We start from the raw sequence: 21,371 nt of genomic DNA on the forward strand, positions 1-21,371 counted from the left end.
GGGGTAGAGGGTACATATTGGCCATCCTTCTGTGGGGCCTTGCATGATGAAAGTGTCTCTTAGGATACTGGCCACCCCAGTCCTGTCCCTCACATGCTGAGTGTCTCTTTTAAGGTCTCTTTCAGGGTATCAGGCCACCCCAGTCCTGTCCCTTAAATGTTGAGGGTCTCTTTCAAGGTATCTGCCCAACCCAGTCCTGTCCCTTAAATGTTGAGGGTCTCTTTTAAGGTCTCTTTCAAGGTATCTGGCCACCCCAGTCCTGTCCCTCAAATGTTGAGGGTCTCTTTCAAGGTCTCTTTCAGGGTATCTGGCCACGCACTCCTGTTTTTCACACAATTAAGGTTTGTGTCAGGAGTAGAGAGTACGTGGCCAACCCCACTGCAGATCCTTGCACGAAGAAGGTCTCTTTTGGGCTTACAGGGTACCTGTCCCACCCAACTCTGTGGCCTTGGATGAAGGTCTTTCAGGGTTAGAGAGTACCTGTCCCACCTCAAACCTTACATGAAGAAGGTCTATTAGGTTTAGAGAATACCCAACTCAACCCCTCTCCATGGTCCTCATGTGCTGGAGGTCTGTGTGATGCTCATCTGGCTGGTATCTGGCCTAGGCCCACTCCACTTCCCTGGATGATGGTGAAAATCTGCATGGTGAAGGTCTAAAGCCCTATTTGGACAGGATTTGTTTTACTGGGGGAGGTAGGGTAATGTAATTAAATGCACGAGTACAAAACAACATTATCTGTAAGTTTAGTCCCGTCCGAATCTGCCATGTCAGTACTTTTTACTTGGTGGGGAGGTTATTATTCCAGCCCCAAAAACCTACAGTTTTTTGGCAAACTCCCAGGTCCTCTGATAATACTTATCCCGTGCGAATCGACATCCCTGTGTTTTGAGGGATATTACAGAGTTTAATAGGTACTGCACACAGTTTTGGAAGAACATGGGAACAAATTGATGCTTAAAACTAAGTGCTATGCACGTAGCCTACAGATGAATGATCTGTTTTGTCATATATCAACTTTCCCAGTGCCTATTTCTCTTTTAAAAGATAAAACGGATGATATTGTGCCCATGAATTAATAACTTGTCAAATATGTCAGTTAATTAAATGTCTGCATACAGTTCATGGTTCTTATTGATATTATTTTGACTTTCTTCGAACTGAAAGCCAATATTAGGCTATCCCTAGACAAGTTGAAATATTTTCATGTCTAGAACAGCCTCCAAGCTTCTGTCATAATGGTACATTCTGAATGAGAAAAAAAAATACAGGGGGCAGTTTGCTAAAACTAATCCTGTCCGAATCGTCCACGGGAAAAACAGACATTCTGGGGTAATAATTACATAACCAACGTTCTGTAGTAATACTAGTCCAGTGCGAATAGGGCTTAAGTCCATTAGAAGGTAGAGAGTCACCGACCAACCCCCTCTCCTCTCATGGTCCTCATGTGCTGTAGAGTCTGTGTGATGGAGAAGGTCATTGAGGGTTAGAGAGTACCTCACACCAAGCCTCTTCTGGTCATCCTCCATGGTCCTCACTCCTCATGTGCTAGAGGTCTGAGTGATGCTCCTCTGACTACTACGGTTCTTGACAACGTATGTGGAGATGCTCCTGCGGCTCTGCTGGCTGTCAAACCCTCCGCACCGTGAGGCCTTCAGGTACTGTGAGGAGCAGCAGACAAAGCACCTCAACAGGTCGTGAAACAGGTGGCCAGCGAAGAACATATAGATCCATGGGTTACAGCAGCTGTTCAGGCTGGCCAGCAGCATGGCAATGATAAACGCCATGTCTAGGATAGAGAGAGAGAAGGAAGGAGACTGTTTTCGATAAACTGCTATACTTTGGCAGGTATTCATGCACAACAATCATCATCTTGTTATTCACAAACAGGAAACTTTCATCTGACATTCTTCTCTCTAGGTATCTGGGGCACTATTCAACCAAACCCGGGAACCGCATTTCCGGTTAAGTCAAAAACACCATTCTTCTTGCACTACATGAATGTACATATTTTAGATTTTAAGTACCCAACGAAGCAATGTTTACTGTGTGAAACAAAAACAAACTCAATAGGACACTGATTCTGGAAGGACGGTGTGTGTATGTACAGTGACCTTTGAAGCCATTAGATGAATCCCTACTGGCCATCTGCCATTTCACTAAATGAGTTTAAAGTGAACAGAATTGGTATAGGTTTGAGATGGAACCTCCTCCATCTCTCTCTCTAGCTCTCTCTCTCTCTCTCCTTCCATATGCCTCTGCTCCTCTTAGATACAGTATGATATGATATACTTTATTGTCCATTTACATGGACATTTATTTTGTGACGTCAGCAAACAAATACACAAACACACAATATATTACATGCAGAACAGAAAACCGGAAAGTTAGCACACAAGTCACACATTTACATTTTCACATATTCAAAGTCTCTGGCCTACTGTCCGACCATGTATTGGTCCTGCATCTGTCCTATGTCCCAATGTTCAGCAGCCTGATGGCTGATGGAATTAAACTTGCCTTGCTCCTATTCTTGCTGAACAGTGGCACCCATTAATCTCCTTTCAGAGGGCAGCAGGAGAAAACACTCTTAGAGTGAAGGTAGCTGGCATTCTAGAACAAAACAAATCATCAAATCATAGTGATCCCTGGCCTGGCTGTGGTGTGTCTTACAAAATGGAGGAATGGAGGAAAGGAGAGGGAACCCCCCACTCCCGTCTGGGAACAGAGATATAGATGGAACCATGAAAGTTGATGGGAAAAAAAAGAAAACGGCTATTTTCAATTCAGTCTTGGGGGTGTGGTTCGATGTGGCAGTTACTAATGTTTGACCCCCATGAGACACCATAGGAACAAAGCAAGTATTACTTCCTCAAGTTTGGTGCAGTATTTATAAGTTTAAACATGTGCAACATGTTGAGCTTATGTAAACAAAGTCAGATCCTCTGCTCTGATGGCCAGGTCTGTCTCACTGTCTGTGTGTTCTGCGGTAGGATTGGATAGAGCACAATCAACGCAGCTTTCTATCCCTTAGTGGACAAGTGTCAAAATCAAAACCCAACCCTCAGCAGTAAATCATGACAAACTCACTTACAAATCTCTGTTTCGGATGAGACTGAATTTATGACCAAAATTATCCTATGTACACTTTGTAGTCAATTTTGACATGATAATTAATGTTTCTGACAAATATATTTTTATTTATTTAGTATTTTTTTTTTGTCATTTAGCAGACGCTCTTATCCAGAGCGACTTACAGGAGCAATTAGGGTTAAGTGCCTTGCTCAAGGGCACATCGACAGATTTTTCACCTAGTCGGCTCGGGGGATTAGAACCAGCGACCTTTCGGTTACTGGCACAACGCTCTTACCCACTAAGCTACCTGCCGCCCTATATTGATGCCCCATAGGCCGTTTCCTATCAGATAAGTTGTTATTGCCTTCAGTTGCGCTTTAAGCTGTTGTACAGTGCATTCGGAGAGTATTCAGACTCTAAATTGGATTAAATTGTTTTTTCCCCCTCATCAATCTACACACAATACCCCATAATGATTAAGCAAAAACAGGTTTTTAGACATTTTTGCACATTTATTAGAAATAAAAACTGAAATATCACATTTACATAAGTATTCAGAATCTTTACACAGGACTTTGTTGAAGTGCCTTTGGCAGCAATTACAGCCTTGAGTCTTCTTGGGTATGACGCTACAAGCTTGGCACACCTGTGTTTGGGGAGTTTCTCCCATTCTTCTCTGCAGATCCTCTCAAGTTCTGTCAGGTTGGATGGGGAGCGTTGCTGCACAGCTATTTTCAGGTCTCTCCAGAGATGTTCAATAGGGTTCAAGTCACTCAAGGACATTTAGAGACTTGTCCGAAAGCCACTCCTGTGTTGTCTTGGCTGTGTTCTTAGGGTCGTTGTCTTGTTGGAAGGTGAACCTTTACCCCAGTCTGAGGTCCTGAGCGCTCTGGAGCAGGTTTTCAGAGAACCCTTTTTTCTAAGAGTGTATATTTTTATGAATAGGACTCAATGAACTGACAATCTGATAGGACAGTTGAGAGCAGAACAGCCAGGTGTCAATTATAAGTCACCATGGTAACACATGCATGTACCCCTGTCTTAATAGTTTTCTCCTAATCATGTATTAATCATGCACAGTGAGAGGCTCTTGTCAGGTTTCTCTGATGTTTGGTCTAATTCAATTACTCTCATTGTGTCTGTTTTATTCCTTCAGCCAATTAATATTGTGTTGTGCCACCTCCACCTGACTTGAGATAATGAATCTGCAGTGTGTGTGTGTGTGTGTGTGTGTGTGTGTGTGTGTGTGTGTGTGTGTATGTGTGTGTGTGTGAGAGAGAGAGAGAGAGAGAGAGAGAGAGAGAGAGAGAGAGAGAGAGAGAGAGAGAGAGAGAGAGAGAGAGAGAGAGAGAGAGAGAGACCATTTCACTGGATGCTGTCATTAAGACTGTAAATCCTTCTCTGGTCATGGATCTTAATTTGTGCAAAGACACAGGCCTTGTATTGCAGCATAGCATAGCATAGAAGGCCATTGCCATTATTAAGCGTGGATTAGCTCACTGTGTTGTCTTACCATCCAGAGAATGAATCACACGCCAAACAACAGAGTCATACAGTGAGGGAAAAAAGTATTTGATCCCCTGCTGATTTTGTACGTTTGCCCACTGACAAAGAAATTATCAGTCTATAATTTTAATGGTAGGTTTATTTGAACAGTGAGAGACAGAATAACAACAACAAAATCCAGAAAAACGCATGTCAAAAATTTTATAAATTGATTTGCATTTTAATGAGGGAAATAAGTATTTGACCCCCTCTCAATCAGAAAGATTTCTGGCTCCCAGGTGTCTTTTATACAGGTATCGAGCTGAGATTAGGAGCACACTCTTAAAGGGAGTGCTCCTAATCTCAGCTTGTTACCTGTATAAAAGACACCTGTCCACAGAAGCAATCAATCAATCAGATTCCAAACTCTCCACCATGGCCAAGACCAAAGAGCTCTCCAAGGATGTCAGGGACAAGATTGTAGACCTACACAAGGCTGGAATGGGCTACAAGACCATCGCCAAGCAGCTTGGTGAGAAGGTGACAACAGTTGGTGCGATTATTCGCAAATGGAAGAAACACAAAAGAACGGTCAATCTCCCTCGGCCTGGGGCTCCATGCAAGATCTCACCTCGTGGAGTTGCAATGATCATGAGAACGGTGAGGAATCAGCCCAGAACTACACGGGAGGATCTTGTCAATGATCTCAAGGCAGCTGGGACCATAGTCACCAAGAAAACAATTGGTAACACACTACGCCGTGAAGGACTGAAATCCTGCAGCGCCCACAAGGTCCCCCTGCTCAAGAAAGCAAAATATAATAATAATAAGTCATTTAGCAGACACTTTTATCCAAAGTGACTTACAGTCATGTGTGCATACATTTTTGTTGTGTATGGGTGGTCCCGGGGATCGAACCCACTACGCTGGCGTTACAAGCGCCGTGCTCTACCAGCTGAGCTACAGAGGACCACCATATACAGGGCCGTCTGAAGATTGCCAATGAACATCTGAATGATTCAGAGGAGAACTGGGTGAAAGTGTTGTGGTCAGATGAGACCAAAATTGAGCTCTTTGGCATCAACTCAACTCGCTGTGTTTGGAGGAGGAGGAATGCTGCCTATGACCCCAAGAACACCATCCCCACCATCAAACATGGAGGTGGAAACATTATGCTTTGGGGGTGTTTTTCTGCTAAGGGGACAGGACAACTTCACCGCATCAAAGGGACGATGGACGGGGCCATGTACCGTCAAATCTTGGGTGAGAACCTCCTTCCCTCAGCCAGGGCATTGAAAATGGGTAGCGGATGGGTATTCCAGCATGACAATGACCCAAAATACACGGCCAAGGCAACAAAGGAGTGGCTCAAGAAGAAGCACATTAAGGTCCTGGAGTGGCCTAGCAAGTCTCCAGACCGTAATCCCATAGAAAATCTGTGGAGGGAGCTGAAGGTTCGAGTTGCCAAACATCAGCCTCGAAACCTTAATGACTTGGAGAACATCTGCAAAGAGGAGTGGGACAAAATCCCTCCTGAGATGTGTGCAAACCTGGTGGCCAACTACAAGAAACGTCTGACCTCTGTGATTGCCAACAAGGGTTTTGCCACCAAGTACTAAGTCATGTTTTGCAGAGGGGTCAAATACTTATTTCCCTCATTAAAATGCAAATCAATTTATAAAAACATTTTTTTATATTTTGTTGTTATTCTGTCTCTCACTGCTCAAATAAAGCTACCATTAAAATTATAGACTGATCATGTCTTTGTCAGTGGGCAAACGTACAAAATCAGCAGGGGATCAAATACTTTTTTCCCTCACTGTATATCCACTGTCCTCCTCCACATTAGTGGCCCTGACAGGCGTTCAGAGCTACGCTGACAAATAGGTTCATGGTAACAGCTCAGGCAGACTGGTGCAAATAATTGCCACTGACGCCATCTATATCACTTATGGACCGAAGGCTTAAGGTATGGCCATAATAACCACAAGATGTTCAAAAATGTTTTGAAATATTTTAATACATTGAGGGTTTGCTTTAGCCTACCTGGAGTGCCAAGTGGGCTTGGTTCGCATTTTGGGATTTTACTATCGGTTCATTATAACATGCAAGCTCAATCAAGCATGCTTTTACTTTTGTACTTTTTTAGTCATTTAGCAGATACTCTTATCCAGAGCACCTTACGGTTAGTGAATTCATCTTAAGATAGCTAGGTGAGACAACCACATATCACAGTCAAAGTATGTGGAAATATTTCAAATAGTATTTGAACCCAGGTCTGCAAGACATTAAGGAAATCCCACCTTAATGATGAGTGGGTGAACAAAAGAGGGGGATGAAACTTTTAAACACTCTTTTGTTGGCTGAAGGAGCAATGTTTGGACTGATGGGCCATTTCAAGGACAGAAATCTTCTCAATATATTTCACTTTTCCAATTCCGGTGCTGATTCAAAACCTGAGTTGCTCCTAGCCTTCCCCATACTCAGAGGTCCCAAGGCGGACTTCCTTCCAAGTTCATAAGTCTTTTGACTTTTTCAGAGTATTTGATGATATAGCTCCATTAGGATCCATTGCTCAATGGCTGGCTCCTGTTACAGTGGCTAGCAACACAAAGTGATGGTTGAAAGGTTGTCTGGAGCAGATGGCCTCCCTTGAGCTCCTCTTTAAAGGAGGAAAGCTTAAGATAAGAGGAACAAATCCCCTGACAAACTCTGTTATTATATGGAAAATACACACATCAGGAAGCGAGGCCCCCTAGGACCCCATAAGGAGAGAGAGTAGAAGGAATACTTTGATTTCACAGTATATGTACCCTCCCTAACTCTCAAAAGGCCCTGCAGGGCTTTGAAATGTATAACTGCTACTTTCTCCTACTCATTCCCTCATTTGGTTGTTTCCATTTCGTGGTGTATTTATGAATTGTAACAACATCATATATCAGCTTTGAGCTTGATGGTTTTTGTTTGGGCCATTCCAGTGATACACTATATATACAAAGGTATGTGGACACCCCTTCAAATTAGTGGATTCGGCTATTTCAGCCACACCCGTTGCTGAGAGGTGTATACAATCGAGCACACAGCATCGCAATCTCCATAGACAAACATTGGCAGGAGAATGGCCTTACTGAAGAGCTCATTGACTTTCAACGTGGCACCGTCATAGGATGCCCCCTTTCCAAAAAGTCAGTTCATCAAATTTCTGCCCTGCTAGACCTGCCCCGGTCAACTGTAAGTGCTGTTATTGTGAAGTGGAAACGTCTAGGAGCAACAACGGCTCAGCCGCGAAGTGGTAGGCCACACAAGCTCACAGAAAAGGACCTCTGAGTGCTGAATCACGTAGCGCATAAAAATCGTCTGTCCTCGGTTGCAATGCTCACTTCCAAGTTCCAAACTGCCGCTGGAAGCAACGTCAGCACAATAACTGTTCGTCGGGAGCTTCATGAAATGGGTTTCCATGGCCAAGCAGCCGCACACAAGTCTAAGATCACCATGCGCAATGCCAAGCGTCGGCTGTAAAGCTCGCCGCCATTGGACTCTGGAGCAGCGGAAACGCGTTCTCTGGAGTGATGAATCACACTTCACCATCTGGCAGTCTGACGGACGAATCTGGGTTTTGCAGATGCCAGGAGAATGCTACCTGCCCGAATGCATGCTGCCAACTGTAAATGCCCTACCTCACTAATGCTCTTGTGGTTGAATGGAAGCAAGTCCCCGCAGCAAGGTTCCAACATCTAGTGGAAAGCCTTCCCAGAAGAGTGGAGGTTGTTATAGCAGCAAAGGGGGGACCAACGCCGTATTAATGTCCAAATTCTACAGCTGCACCATCGAGAGCATCCTGACTGGTTGCATCACCACCTGGTATGGCAACTGCTCGGCCTCCGACCGCAAGGCACTACAGAGGGTAGTGCATACGGCCCAGTACATCACTGGGGCCAAGCTTCCTGCCATCCAGGACCTCTATACCAGGCGGTGTCAGAAGAAGGCCCTCAAAATTGTCGAAGACTCCAGCCACCCTAGTCATAGACTGTTCTCTCTGCTACCGCACGGCAAGCGGTACCGGAGTGCCAAGTCTAGGTCCAAAAGACTTCTCAACAGCTTCTACCCCCAATCCATAAGACTCCTGAACAGCTAATCATGGCTACCCAGACTATTTGCACTGCCCCCCACCCCCCACCCCATCTTTTTACGCTGCTACTATAATAATATGCCATTTAGCAGACGCTTTTATCCAAAGCAACTTACAGTCATGTGCGCATACATTTTTACGTATGGGTGGTCCCGGGGATCGAACCCACTACCCTGGCATTACAAGCGCCATGCTCTACCAATTGAGCTACAGAGGACATATCACATTTACATAAGTATTCAGACCATTTACTCAGTACTTTGTTGAAGCACCTTTGGCAGCGATTACAGCCTTGAGTCTTCTCGGGTATGACGCTACAAGCTTGGCACACCTTTATTTGGAGAGTTTCTCCCATTCCTCTCTGCAGATACTCTCAAGCTCTGTCAGGTTGGATGGGGAGCGTCGCTGCACAGCTATTTTCAGGTCTCTCCATAGATGTTCGATTGGGTTCAAGTCCGGGCTCTGGCTGGGACACTCAAGGACATTCAGAGACTTGTCCCGAAGCCACTCCTGCATTGTGTTGGCTGTGTGCTTAGGGTCATTGTCCTGTTGGAAGGTGAACCTTCACCGCAGTCTCTGGAGCAGGTTTTAATCAAGGATCTCTCTGTACTTTGCTCCGTTCATCTTTCCCTCGATCCTGACTAGTCTCCCAGTCCCTGCCGCTGAAAAACATCCCCACAGCATGATGCTGCCACCACCATGCATCCGTAGGGATGGTGCCAGGATTCCTCCAGACGTGACGCTTGGCATTCAGGCCAAAGAGTTCAATCTTGGTTACATCAGACCAGAGAATCTTGTTTCTCATGGTCTGATAGTCCTTTAGGTGCTTTTTGGCAAACTCCAAGCGGGCTGTCATGTGCCTTTTACTGAGGAGTGGCTTCCGTCTGGCCACTCTACCATAAAGGCCTGATTGATGGAGTGCTGCAGAGATGATTGTCCTTCTGGAAGGTTCTCCCATCTCCACAGAGGAACTCTGGAGCTCTGTCAGAGTGACCATCACATTCTTGGTCACCTTCTTCACCAAGGCCCTTCTCCCCCGATTGCTCAGTTTGGCTGGGTGGCCAGTTCTAGGAAGAGTCTTGTTGGTTCCAAACTTCTTCCATTTAAGAATGATGGATGCCACTGTGTTCTTGGGGACCTTCAATGCTGCAGACATTTTTTGGTACCCTTCCAGAGATACTTGAGTGGCCTAGCCAACATGCTAAGTAGTTGCAAAGTCGCTAAAAAAGTAGTAAGTAGCAACCTTTGGGTTGCTAGAAGATCGCGTTATTGTCACGATCGTTGAAGAACGGGTCAGACATAGGTACAGCGTGCGATGTGAACATGTTTATTTTATAAAATAAACATACGAACAAAACAATAAACCAACGTAACGTGAAGTCCGACCGCACAAACCTGACATAACAGGGTAGGGTCCGGGTGGGCATTCCGCCTCGGAGGCGGATCCGGCTCCGGGCGTGACGACCTCTTCCTCTCAGCCTCCCCGTTGCGCCCCTGGTCTGGTCTGGACCTCAGCGCGATGCTTCCCCTCTCCTTCCTCCCACAATGCACCAAGCCTTGTCTGGACCCTGGTGTGGGAGACCCCGAACCTGGAGAGGGGCTGACGTCTGGGCCTGGATCGGCAATCCTCCCGCGATGCACCAAGCCCTGTCTGGACCCTGGTGTGGGAGACCCCGAACCTGGAGAGGGGCTGACGTCTGGGTCTGGACAGGAGCCGCTGACCGGAGCTGAACTGGACCCCGGTGGAGCGGACTGCTCTGGCTCCGGAGTGGAGCCGCTGACCGGAGCTGGACTGGACCCCGGTGGAGCGGACTGCTCTGGCTCCGGAGTGGAGCAGCTGACCGGTGCTGCACCAGGCACCGGTGGAACGGGCACGGGCCGTGCCGAACTGGGAACACGCACCACTGGCCTGGTGCGGGGAGTAGGTACGGGGCGTACCGGGCTGACGACATGCACCACTGGTTTGGTGCGGGGAGCAGGCGCAGGCCGTATTGGACTGGGAACACGCACCACTGGCTTGGTGCGGGGAGCAGGAATGGGCCGGGCCGGACTGGGAACACGCACCACTGGCCTGGTGCGGGGAGTTGGTACGGGGCGTACCGGGCTGATGACACACACCACAGATTTGGTGCGAGGAGCAGGCACAGGCCGTCTGGACTGGGTACACGCACCACTGGCTTGGTGCGGGGAGCAGGAATGGGCCGGGCCGGACTGGGAACATGCACCACTGGCCTGGTGCGGGGAGTAGGTACGGGGCGTACCGGGCTGACGACACACACCACAGATTTGGTGCGAGGAGCAGGTACGGGCCGTACCGGACCGGACACGAGTGCAGTGGTTGGGGCTCTTCTCTATCGATCCCCGACCACCCTTTTAGCCCCCCAAAAATGTTTTTATTGGGGCTGTCTCTCTGGCTTCTTCCTCGGCCGACGCCTTCTGTGTTCCTCTCCTGCCTGGGCCTCCTCCTTCGCCCAGGGTCCTTTACCTGCCAAAATCTCCTCCCATGTCCAAAAACTCTTCCCCACCTGTGTCCAGGGTGTCTGCTGCTCCTGGGCACACTGCTTGGTCCGTTTTTGTTGGGATCTTCTGTCACGATCGTTGAAGAACGGGTCAGACCAAGGTGCAGCGTGCGATGTGAACATGTTTATTTTATAAAATAAACATACGAACAAAACAATAAACCAACGTAACGTGAAGTCCAAGGCTATACACAATACATGCCAAACACAGGAACAAGATCCCACAACATAGGTAGGCAAACAGGCTACTTAAGTATGATCCCCAATCAGAGACAACAAGCGACAGCTGTCTCTGATTGGGAATAACACCAGCCAAACATAGAAATACAATACCTAGATCCTAAACATAGAATGCATCACATAGATTTCCACACCCTGACTCAACATACAAGAGTTCCATACGTCAGGGCGTGACAGTTATATACCGACCAACCACCCTACTTTCGTTTTTGTCGTATTTCCTGCAGTCAAATGACCAAATCGCCCTCTAGTGGCCTCATGGGTGGAATGTTAATTTTATAATTAAGAAACATTCTTTTTTTTTTACTCCGAAAATCTGGTGTTTCTATGTCAAACGGTTATGTTATATTTCAGTTTTCTGTGTTGTATATAAAGTGTAATATTGGGATGCAAATTCAAAATTGAATACATTTCAACTCTATATCTCTATATTAAAGCCCATAACCATGTGTGAGGTGTATACTTTTGTTTCAAAGTAGATTGTTTAAGACTTCTAAGAAACACTCTGTGTGACCCTGATTTAGCCCACTGCAGTAAAACTTCTGTCTTATGTAACCATATCAAATGTAACATATCACACTAATTTGAGTTCCAGATTTACATCTACTATGTTACGTCTACTCTATGAGACCAGGCTGATGGACAGTGGTGTAGTGCTATTTTTTTAGGTGAGGGAGCACAAAATAAAGTGTAAAATGTCATAATTTCCTCACTCAAACTTTGTACCAACAGATGTATCCTATTGAATAGCCTATCATTATATAGAATATGCATAAAACGCATCCTCCAATTGCAACATCTGGTTATGCCCATACATTATTGTCTCAAGACATTTTTAAATTTTTAATACCCTCAAACACCAATTTAGGCATACCTAATTTCAAAATAGGCCATCATCACTGTCAATTGTGAATTCTTCACGTTTTACTGGTGAAACTGCATCTGCATGCCAATCGTTTGATTGATCTCAATCAGTTTCATGGGAATAGCCTATGCATTTCAATCTTCTTGAATTAATGTTTCGTGAGCAAATTATAACAGATGGTGTTAAAAAACTATTAGCCTTTTATGTATTTTGTTTAAATGAAAGTATATATCCTGGTGTGTCTGTTGAGTTTTGGCGCATGCAAATTTTTTGGGGACTATTCAGTTTCAGCTTAACCATCCTAAAATCTCATTAGAAATGAGTAAAGTTATAGGCCTACTATGCTATGCTATTATATTCGGTTCTGTTATGTAAAATACTAATGAATCATTATGTGATCTTGAGAGACACTGATTAAGCTTTGATCTAACTTTACTAAACAAGCACCATTATAAGAAGTGATAAACTTATATTTGTAATACTAATAATAATAAATGATGAGTAGGACTATTAGGCATAGGCAACAGATCTTGATGAGTGTTATTTTAAATGACTGGAGCGCCCTTCATGGTTCTGAAAGGACAGTGCCAGGATATAAGATAACATGGAATTGTTTTAAGATGGTCATACTATGGATCATTTAGCTATTTGATTTTGAAATGTAGGACCCCTTTAGGTATTAAGAAAACATATATTTTTTGGGGGGGGGGATCAAATAGAGTTTTATGGACATCAAGGCAGACACTGTGAATTTTGATTTTTAAAAATGCTCGTTCTGGCGGGCCTCTACAGTGCATACATATATCCAACAGTTCTTCGTCATTCTTGCCACTGCCAGAGAGAAGACAGGAAAGAAACCACAATGTACCTACCTCTAGACTATATTACATATTTATTTGGTTTGTCATTCTATCATTTTTCATGACATTTTTGTGGTAATTATTTTCCAGAAATAGTTTTACCAGCTCTGTTTATTCTCCAATTGAAAAAGGTGAGGGAGCACTGCTCCCCCGCGCTCCTGCAGCACTACAACCCTGCTGATGGAGTCAACAATGTATCTACATTATGCAGCATTGCTATGTTTATATGTTCTCCTTATAAACCCATCCATGCATAAAGCAGTCTGTAATTCATGCATAAGCTCTTTACAATTACCTTCTCTGGGTGCAGCAGGGTCCCATGCCGACCACATTTGTACGAAGAAAAAAGGAGTCCAGCAAACAATATAAGCTAGGACTATAACAAAAGTCATCTTGACAGTTCGGATCTTCGCTTTTGATATGAGCCTCACGCTGCTCACTCGAGAGAGCACTGCGCCTTTAGACGCCCGCGGCGTCAGAGACATACACGGATCCCGTCTGGTTTTCATTTTTAAGTTTTGCCATATTTTAAAACTTATCAGGCCATAGCAAACACTTAGGATAGCCACTGGAATAATGTAGATTGTAAGACTAATCCATGTAATGTATGCCTTGGCGCCCCAGGGTTGCACGAAGTCTCCCCAACAGTCATAAACTCCGTTGCCCACCTCCCTCAAAGAAAATATATACACTTGAGGGGTACTGAAAATCAGACTAAGCATCCAAGAGGCAATCACATAGAAACGGTCCTTCCTCTTGTGCAGAGAGTGAAGTGGCTGACATATCGCCAAGCATCTGTCTATGGACATTAGAACAAGCATGTAGGTGGATCCGAACATCCCGACAACCTGTAGGTACTTCACCAGCCTGCACAGTAAGTCCGGCCCGTAGAAGCGGAATGTAATGTCCCATATAAGCTGCGGGAGGACCTGAAAGATTGCCACCACCAGGTCCGCAATACTGAGGTGTTTCATGAAGTAATACATCCGAGAGTGGCTGTGCTTGCTCGTGTGGATAGCCAAAAGGACGCAAATGTTACCGACCATCGCGAGCAGCAGGACTAGGACAAGAACCGTCACCTCCACTTTGGCCACCTCCTCGTTCCGCTTCAAGGGGTTCACGCTGGTCTGGTTCCCAGTGCTGGTGTCGTTTCCACCGCGACTCGAGTTGGTCCATGAATCATTAATTATCGCCAACAAGTCTTGGTCTCGCATAAGGTCCTCCATCATTCATGGGTAAACTCGCCACCTTACGCAAACTACGCAAACGCAGCGATGGAGGGTCGTTTTCTACGTAGTTCTACGTACTTTTGTGCAGCTAAAATGTTGGAACTGACGGTATACGACGCTTCGTCGCTCTGTTAGCGTAGTGTATTTCACCCGGAGCCCAAAAACACTGCTTCTTATCCAGTATCAGACATCGGTGAAGTGACTGATTGGCTCCTCATCTGCTCCTTGTTCTTTGTTTATCATTTACCGTTTTTGTAAAGTTTATTAAGATGCTTTTTTTCTGTTTACATGTTGGTCTCTTGGACGGTAGGCCTACCAAAGGCAAAGTTAATTCCAATAGTAAGGTGTCCCAATTAGGCGTAGTCTCTGGGAGATACGTTCTAGGTAAATATAAATAAAAATAGCCTACATTTTACAAGTCAGTGACAAAAATATCAAACATGGATAAATGAATAAATACATATATGATACGTGCAATTACTAGTCTAATCAATTCAGCAATCAATCAATTTCAACCATATTAATAGGCTACTAATAATATACTAATGATAATAATCACCATAATCTTACTAATAATCATTCCAATCATACTTAGTAATCATGATCAAAATGATAACATTAAGATAATGACTTACCATATCATAAAGACAGCCTTTCCAACGTGATGCACAGCAACTAGTGCTCACAGCTTTTTTCTAGAGGGGCTTTTGCTATCCACATCCCTTGGTGTCTTTGTAGCATGTATGAGGTCTAATGCAGTGCTTCAAGCACAGCATACCAAGTTGTGCAAGCTGCGACCATCCCTCTGCCCACGCGCAATGTGTCCGGTATCCTTATTGGGACCACTTCTGTCTCAGCGGAGGAGCGGCTAAGATACTCACGGCCGTCACTAGATGGCTATGCAAGCCACAGTATATCATATTCCAACCTGTAATTAACACAGGGCATTTATTGTTTGTTTTGAGAGTAAGAAAAAAAAAACGCAATGCGTTATCAGTGGTTTTAGTAATAGTTGTTACACTGGCACGTTTACGCATGAAAGGGACATGTAACTGACCAAATAAAGGAAACACTAACATAAAGTGTCTTAATTGGGCGTTGTGCCACCACCAGCCAGAACACCATCAATGCACCTTGGCATAGATTCTACAAGTGTCTGGAACTCAGTTGGAGGGATGCGACACAATTCTTCCATGAGAAATTCCATCATTTGGTGTTTTGTTGATGGTGGTGAAAAACCCTGTCTCAGGCGCCACTCCAGAATCTCCCATAGGTGTTCAATTGGGTTGAGATCTGGTGACTGAGACGGCCATGGCATATGGCTTACATCGTTTTCATGCTCATCAAACCATTCAATGACCACTCATGCCCTGTGGATGGGGGCATTGTCATCCTATGGGGTATCCAAAAGAATGGCCAAAATAATGGCCTGACCAACATTTTTATATGTGACTCTAAGCATGATGGGATGTTAATTGTTTAACCCCCTAAGGTCAATGTTTGCGCCACCACGGAAATATAATTTGCATAATACAAAAGTACCCATAAAAATGTGTCAATTTAAGCTAAAGATATCTTTTTTTTTGCATTGGATGCATCTTAATCCACCGCACCCGCCTATGTTGCACTTCCGCATCTGCGGTGAAAGGTGACAGTGCTAGAGCGGTGTATGTCAGACCATGAGACATCCCGAAAATCTGTCTTCTCACAAAACCGTCTGTAGCATCTGAACAATTTGGGCTATACACTAATATGACCCCTCTGTGCAAAGGTGAGACTCTCATGAACACATACATGTCGGTCTGAAGGTCCCCAGGTACCAGTTGAAAAAATGAATGGAAGTATATAAGGAGACTGTTTATTACCAAGAATAAGGGGTTAAATACATGTAACAAAAAATAACAAATGTTTCCTGATCTTCCTTATATCGCTAAGATATAGGAAGGAGACTTCAGAACAAACTTCCTTTAGATTATTTCTATAGGATAATCTGTTATTCAATACGTTTGTATGGGCTAATAGCAGTAAGGCCTAAAATAATGTTTATCAAATAGCTTTTGTATATACACTACCAGTCAAAAGTTTGGACACACCTACTCATTCAAGGATTTTTCTTTCTTTTTACTATTTTTTACATTGTAGATGAGACAATTAGTTGTGTTGTGACAAGGTAGGGGGGGTATACAGAAGATAGCCCTATTTGGTAAAAGACCAAGTCCATATAATTTTTAAATGTTTTAAATTTTAGTCATTTAGCAGACGCTCTTATCCAGAGCGACTTACAGTTAGTGAGTGCATACATTTTCATACTTTTTTCATACTGGCCCCCCGTGGGGATCCAACCCACAATATAATGGCAAGAACAGCTCAAATAAGCAAAGAGAAACGACAGTCCATCATTACTTTAAAGGAAGCTTAAAAACCCCTCTCCGTCTGTGTTCTTTGTCTAGCCGATGCTGTAACCTGACCTGAAATCACGTCCTAATTATACCTTAGCTAGCTGGGTCAAGCAAGGGGTTGATTGTGTCTGTCTGGAGAATGGAGAGGAAGGCAGCCAGACTGCATGGCGGTCTCGTTGTGAGACTCCTCCACTGTATGCCACCCAAATAGGGGCCATATGTGTCAAGTGTCTCAGAGGAGTTTCAATCTACACTCTTAGAAAAAAAGGGTTCCAAAAGGGTTCTTCGGCTGTCCCCATAGGATAACCATTTTTGGTTCCAGGTAGAGACCTTTTTGGTTCCGTGTAGAACCATCTGTATAATGGGTTCTACATGGAAACCAAAAGGGTTCTACCTGGAACTAGGGTTCTACCTAGTTGGTTATGTTTGCAACCAAAAAGGGTTCTTCAAAGGGTTCTCCTATGGGGACAGCAGAAGAACCCTTTAAGGTTCTAGATAGTACCTTTTTTTCTAAGCATGTAGGGTCAGGCACCATCTGTCCATGTAATCATATTAATTGGCATCTAAAATGCAAAACTGATCCTAAATCAGCACTCCTTCTTTAAGACGCTTGATACATAAGGCCCCTGAGGTGTAAATCACCATCATCTCTATGCGTGTCAATTACACCAACAGCCATAGAGAACATAGTGATGATTAACAGAGGATGATTACATGTTTGACTCCTCTTATGTCAGAAAGGTTCAGTCTGTAACAAGCTAACCTCAAACGCCGATCCACTTTATTTGAATTATAATGTGCCAATTCCAACCATTCTTTTTCATTGAAGGGAGGCTACTTTACGGATACACTTCACTCTGTTACATTAAGAACCAATTTGTGTTCATTTGAAAGAGTGGAATACCACACTGAGATGAGCCATTACTGAATTTTAACATTTATCTTTGGTCTTGTTCTGAGTTCTGCGGTATGCCACGCAAACAGAGCTCTAAATCACAGTCATCTCTATGCGTGTTAATTAAACCAACAGTTATAGAGGATGTAGTTGATTAACATTGAAGTTGAAGTGAGGATAATTACATGTTATGACTCCTCATGTCAGACAGGTTTGTTATGTAAAGAGTCAATTCAGCGTTTTTTTTACCTAAATTATTAAATCCTGCACCATACCAGTGTCAATATACTGTATGTGAAATATTTTGTTCTGTTCTGTAGTCAAACAGTTAAGAAGAAAAGGTCCTAAGAAAACTACCCCTTATGATGTTAACGGATGTTATATGCTTATCATGAATTCTGATTCACTTCATTGGAATTATAGTGTGCCAATTCCAAACACTCAAACTGAATTCCAAATGGCACGCTATTCCCTACATAGTGCACTACTTTTGACCAGAGCCTTATTGGCCCCATATAGGGAAAAGGGTGCCATTTGGGATGCAACCTCATGGAAACATTCCAATCATGATATTTTCATTTGAAATGGTTGAATTTTTTTAAAAACCTTTATTTAACTAGGCAAGTCAGTTAAGAACAAATTCTTATTTATAATGACGGCCTACACCGGCCAAACCCGGACGACCCTGGGCCAATTGTGCGCCGCCCTATGGGACTCCCAATCACAGGCGGTTGTGATTCAGCCTGGAATCAAACCAGGGGGTCTGTAGTGATGCCTCAAGCACTGAGATGCAGTGCCTTAGACCACTGCGCCACTCGGGAGCCCATAGCTCCCTAAGATGCGCCATTACCCTATTCTTACTTTTGTATGTATCATTTATTTTGTCGTAGTCATTTCAGAAAATTGTATTTTAGTTTAAAGCTCTAGTTCAAAGAATTATACTGTATAACTAATGACATATCTAATCACATGCTAATCAGGCTATAATGACACACACACACACACAATATGAAGCAGCATTATAAAGCAGATTCTCAGATAGCACTAATAAAAAACAGGCTCAAACTCAAACCAGAGATGAAGAAGAAAGACCCTGCTTGCCAAATATGTAACAAAGCCACTCTTTATGGGGGTGTTCTGTGTGTCTAAGAGTCTGTCTTCTGTGTCACTGTTGAAAAGTTTGTAAGGTGCTATTTGAAAACTGAAACACAATGTAGAATTGCAGAACACACTGAGTGCACACCACTCCCAGAGCTGAGAAAGTGGAGGTATAACATGTCTAAAAAGCCTGATACAAGCCACAAAGGAAAGTTTTTATTTAACTAGAGAAGTCAGTTAAGAACAAATTCTTATTTACAATGACGGCCTACACCGGCCAAACCCGGACAACGCAGGGCCAATTGTGCGCCGCCCTATGGGACTCCTAATCACGGCCGGTTGTGATACAGCCTGGAATCTAACCAGTGGGTCTGTAGTGATGCCTCAAGCACTGCGATGCAGTGCCTTAGACTGCTGCGCCACTCGGGAGCCCTGCAATTTTCTGGCAAAATTATACAAAATGGACGTTTTGATTCAATAAACCAAACCACAGCTACGACGCAGGAGCAGTGGAACTGTTGAATGTATCAGTCAGCATGTGTCTGAAAATTGATTTATATTTTGTACTGTTACTTTGTGAGAAGAACTGCAGGTGACTCACAGTCCTGTATGATCTGTCAGGGAAAACTAGATGTATGGATTGTATATCAAGTGGTTATAACCAAAGAAATCTCTCTCTATATATATACAGTACCAGTCAAAAGTTTGGACACACCTACTCATTCAAGGGTTTTTCTTTATTTTTACTATTTTCTACATTGTAGAATAATAGTGAAGACATCAAAACTATGAAATAACACATATGGAATCATGTAGTAACCAAAAAAGTGTTAAACAAATCTAAATATATTTTATATTTGAGATTCTTCTAATAGCCATTCTTTGCCTTGATGACAGCTTTTCACACTCTCGGCATTCTCTCAACCAGCTTCACCTGGAATGCTTTTCCAACAGTCTTGAAGGAGTTCCCACATATGCTGAGCATTTGTTGGCTGCTTTTCCTTCACTCTGCCGTCCGACTCATCCCAAACCGGGTGATTGCGGAGGCCAGGTCATCTGATGCAGCACTCCATCACTCTCCTTCTTCGTAAAATAGTCTTTACACAGCCTGGAGGTGTGTTGGGTCATTGTCCTGTTAAAAAACAAATGATAGTCCCACTAAGCCCAAACCAGATGGGATCGATGCAGAATGCTGTGGTAGCCATGCTGGTTAAGTGTGCCTTGAATTCTAAATAAATCACAGACATTGTCACCAGCAAAGCTCCACCACACCATAACACCTCCTCCTCCATGCTTTACGGTGGGAACTACACATGCGGAGATCATCCGTTCACCCACACCGCGTCTCACAAAGACACGGCAATTTGGACTCCAGACCAAAGGACACATTTCCACCGGTCTAAGGTCCATTGCTTGTGTTTCTTGGCCCAAGCAAGTCTCTTCTTCTTATTGGTGTCCTTTAGTAGTGGTTTCTTTTCAGCAATTCGAACATGAAGGTCTGATTCACACGGTCTCCTCTGAACAGTTGATATTGAGATGTGTCTGTTACTTGAACTCTGTGAAGCATTTATTTGGCTGGTAACTTACACGCACACACAAACACACACACACACACACACAAGCACGCACACGCACACGCACACACACACACACACACACACACACACACACACACACACACACACACACACACACACACACACACACACACACACACACACACACACACACACACACACACACCTGCAGATGTCTGTAAACGAACATGTATGACATCACATAGACACAACAACTGTAATATCACCATGTGTTGTCCATCTGCTGTCATATGAGAATTTAATTATGTAATTGAATTAATCATCGATTCAACCAAAGATAGCCATACAGTAGATACAACCAGTGATGCCAACATAGCAATTTTGTTGCTAGATTTAGCAACTTTTCAGACTACCCTGGCAACTTTTTTTCAAACAGCACCTAGCAACAAATGTAGCTACTTTAAAAACTTCATTTTGAACTTTTAGCAACTTTTGAAAAGTGACTCAAACGTTAAAATGCACGCAAATGACACAAAAACGATTTGCTCTGTCACACACTCAGTCATAACACACGTGCCTGGCTGCAAAAATGCATTGTGAGTGACGTCAGCAGCAGGTGTTCAGCTCGTGCACAGGCAGCAGCAGGCCAGCCAAGCAGAACAACAACCTGGAGAGAGCTGTAGAGAGATGCTTAGCGCACACATCATTCTTTGAGTTAAGTTTATTGTTCAATATGATAGCATATATACCTTCTTATTAGCGTGTACCTATAATTGTTGATCAGTTAGGTAGCATGTTAACTAACTACCAGTACACTGCTTAAAACTATAATTGTTCAGAATGTGTAGTTTTACTAGTTAATAAGAAAATAAATAAAATTTAATTGTTCAATAATTCAATGTGTTGTGTTTAAAAATAAAATATCTGATCATATAAAATGTGTTGTGTTTATATTACTTTTACAAATAAAAATATGTGATAATAAACAAACAAATCTAAACTAACAAATGTCAAATCAAATGTGTCGCTGAGATGGCCA

The 21,371-nt window shown here is 43.7% G+C and overlaps 1 protein-coding gene across 1 annotated transcript; it reads right to left on the minus strand.

Moving 5' to 3' along the window:
• Positions 1 to 1,541: 1,541 nt before the first annotated feature.
• On the minus strand, positions 1,542 to 14,402 carry LOC311133121 (isotocin receptor-like; the record flags this gene model as incomplete). Its single annotated transcript, XM_084166555.1, has 2 exons — positions 1,542 to 1,789; positions 13,469 to 14,402. 2 exons carry the CDS (start codon positions 14,400 to 14,402, stop codon positions 1,542 to 1,544), a joined length of 1,182 nt encoding a protein of 393 aa, XP_084022681.1.
• Positions 14,403 to 21,371: the final 6,969 nt, after the last annotated feature.

This window comes from Coregonus lavaretus (genome assembly GCF_964263955.1).
Source record: "Coregonus lavaretus genome assembly, chromosome: 8".
NCBI lineage: Eukaryota > Metazoa > Chordata > Actinopteri > Salmoniformes > Salmonidae > Coregonus > Coregonus lavaretus.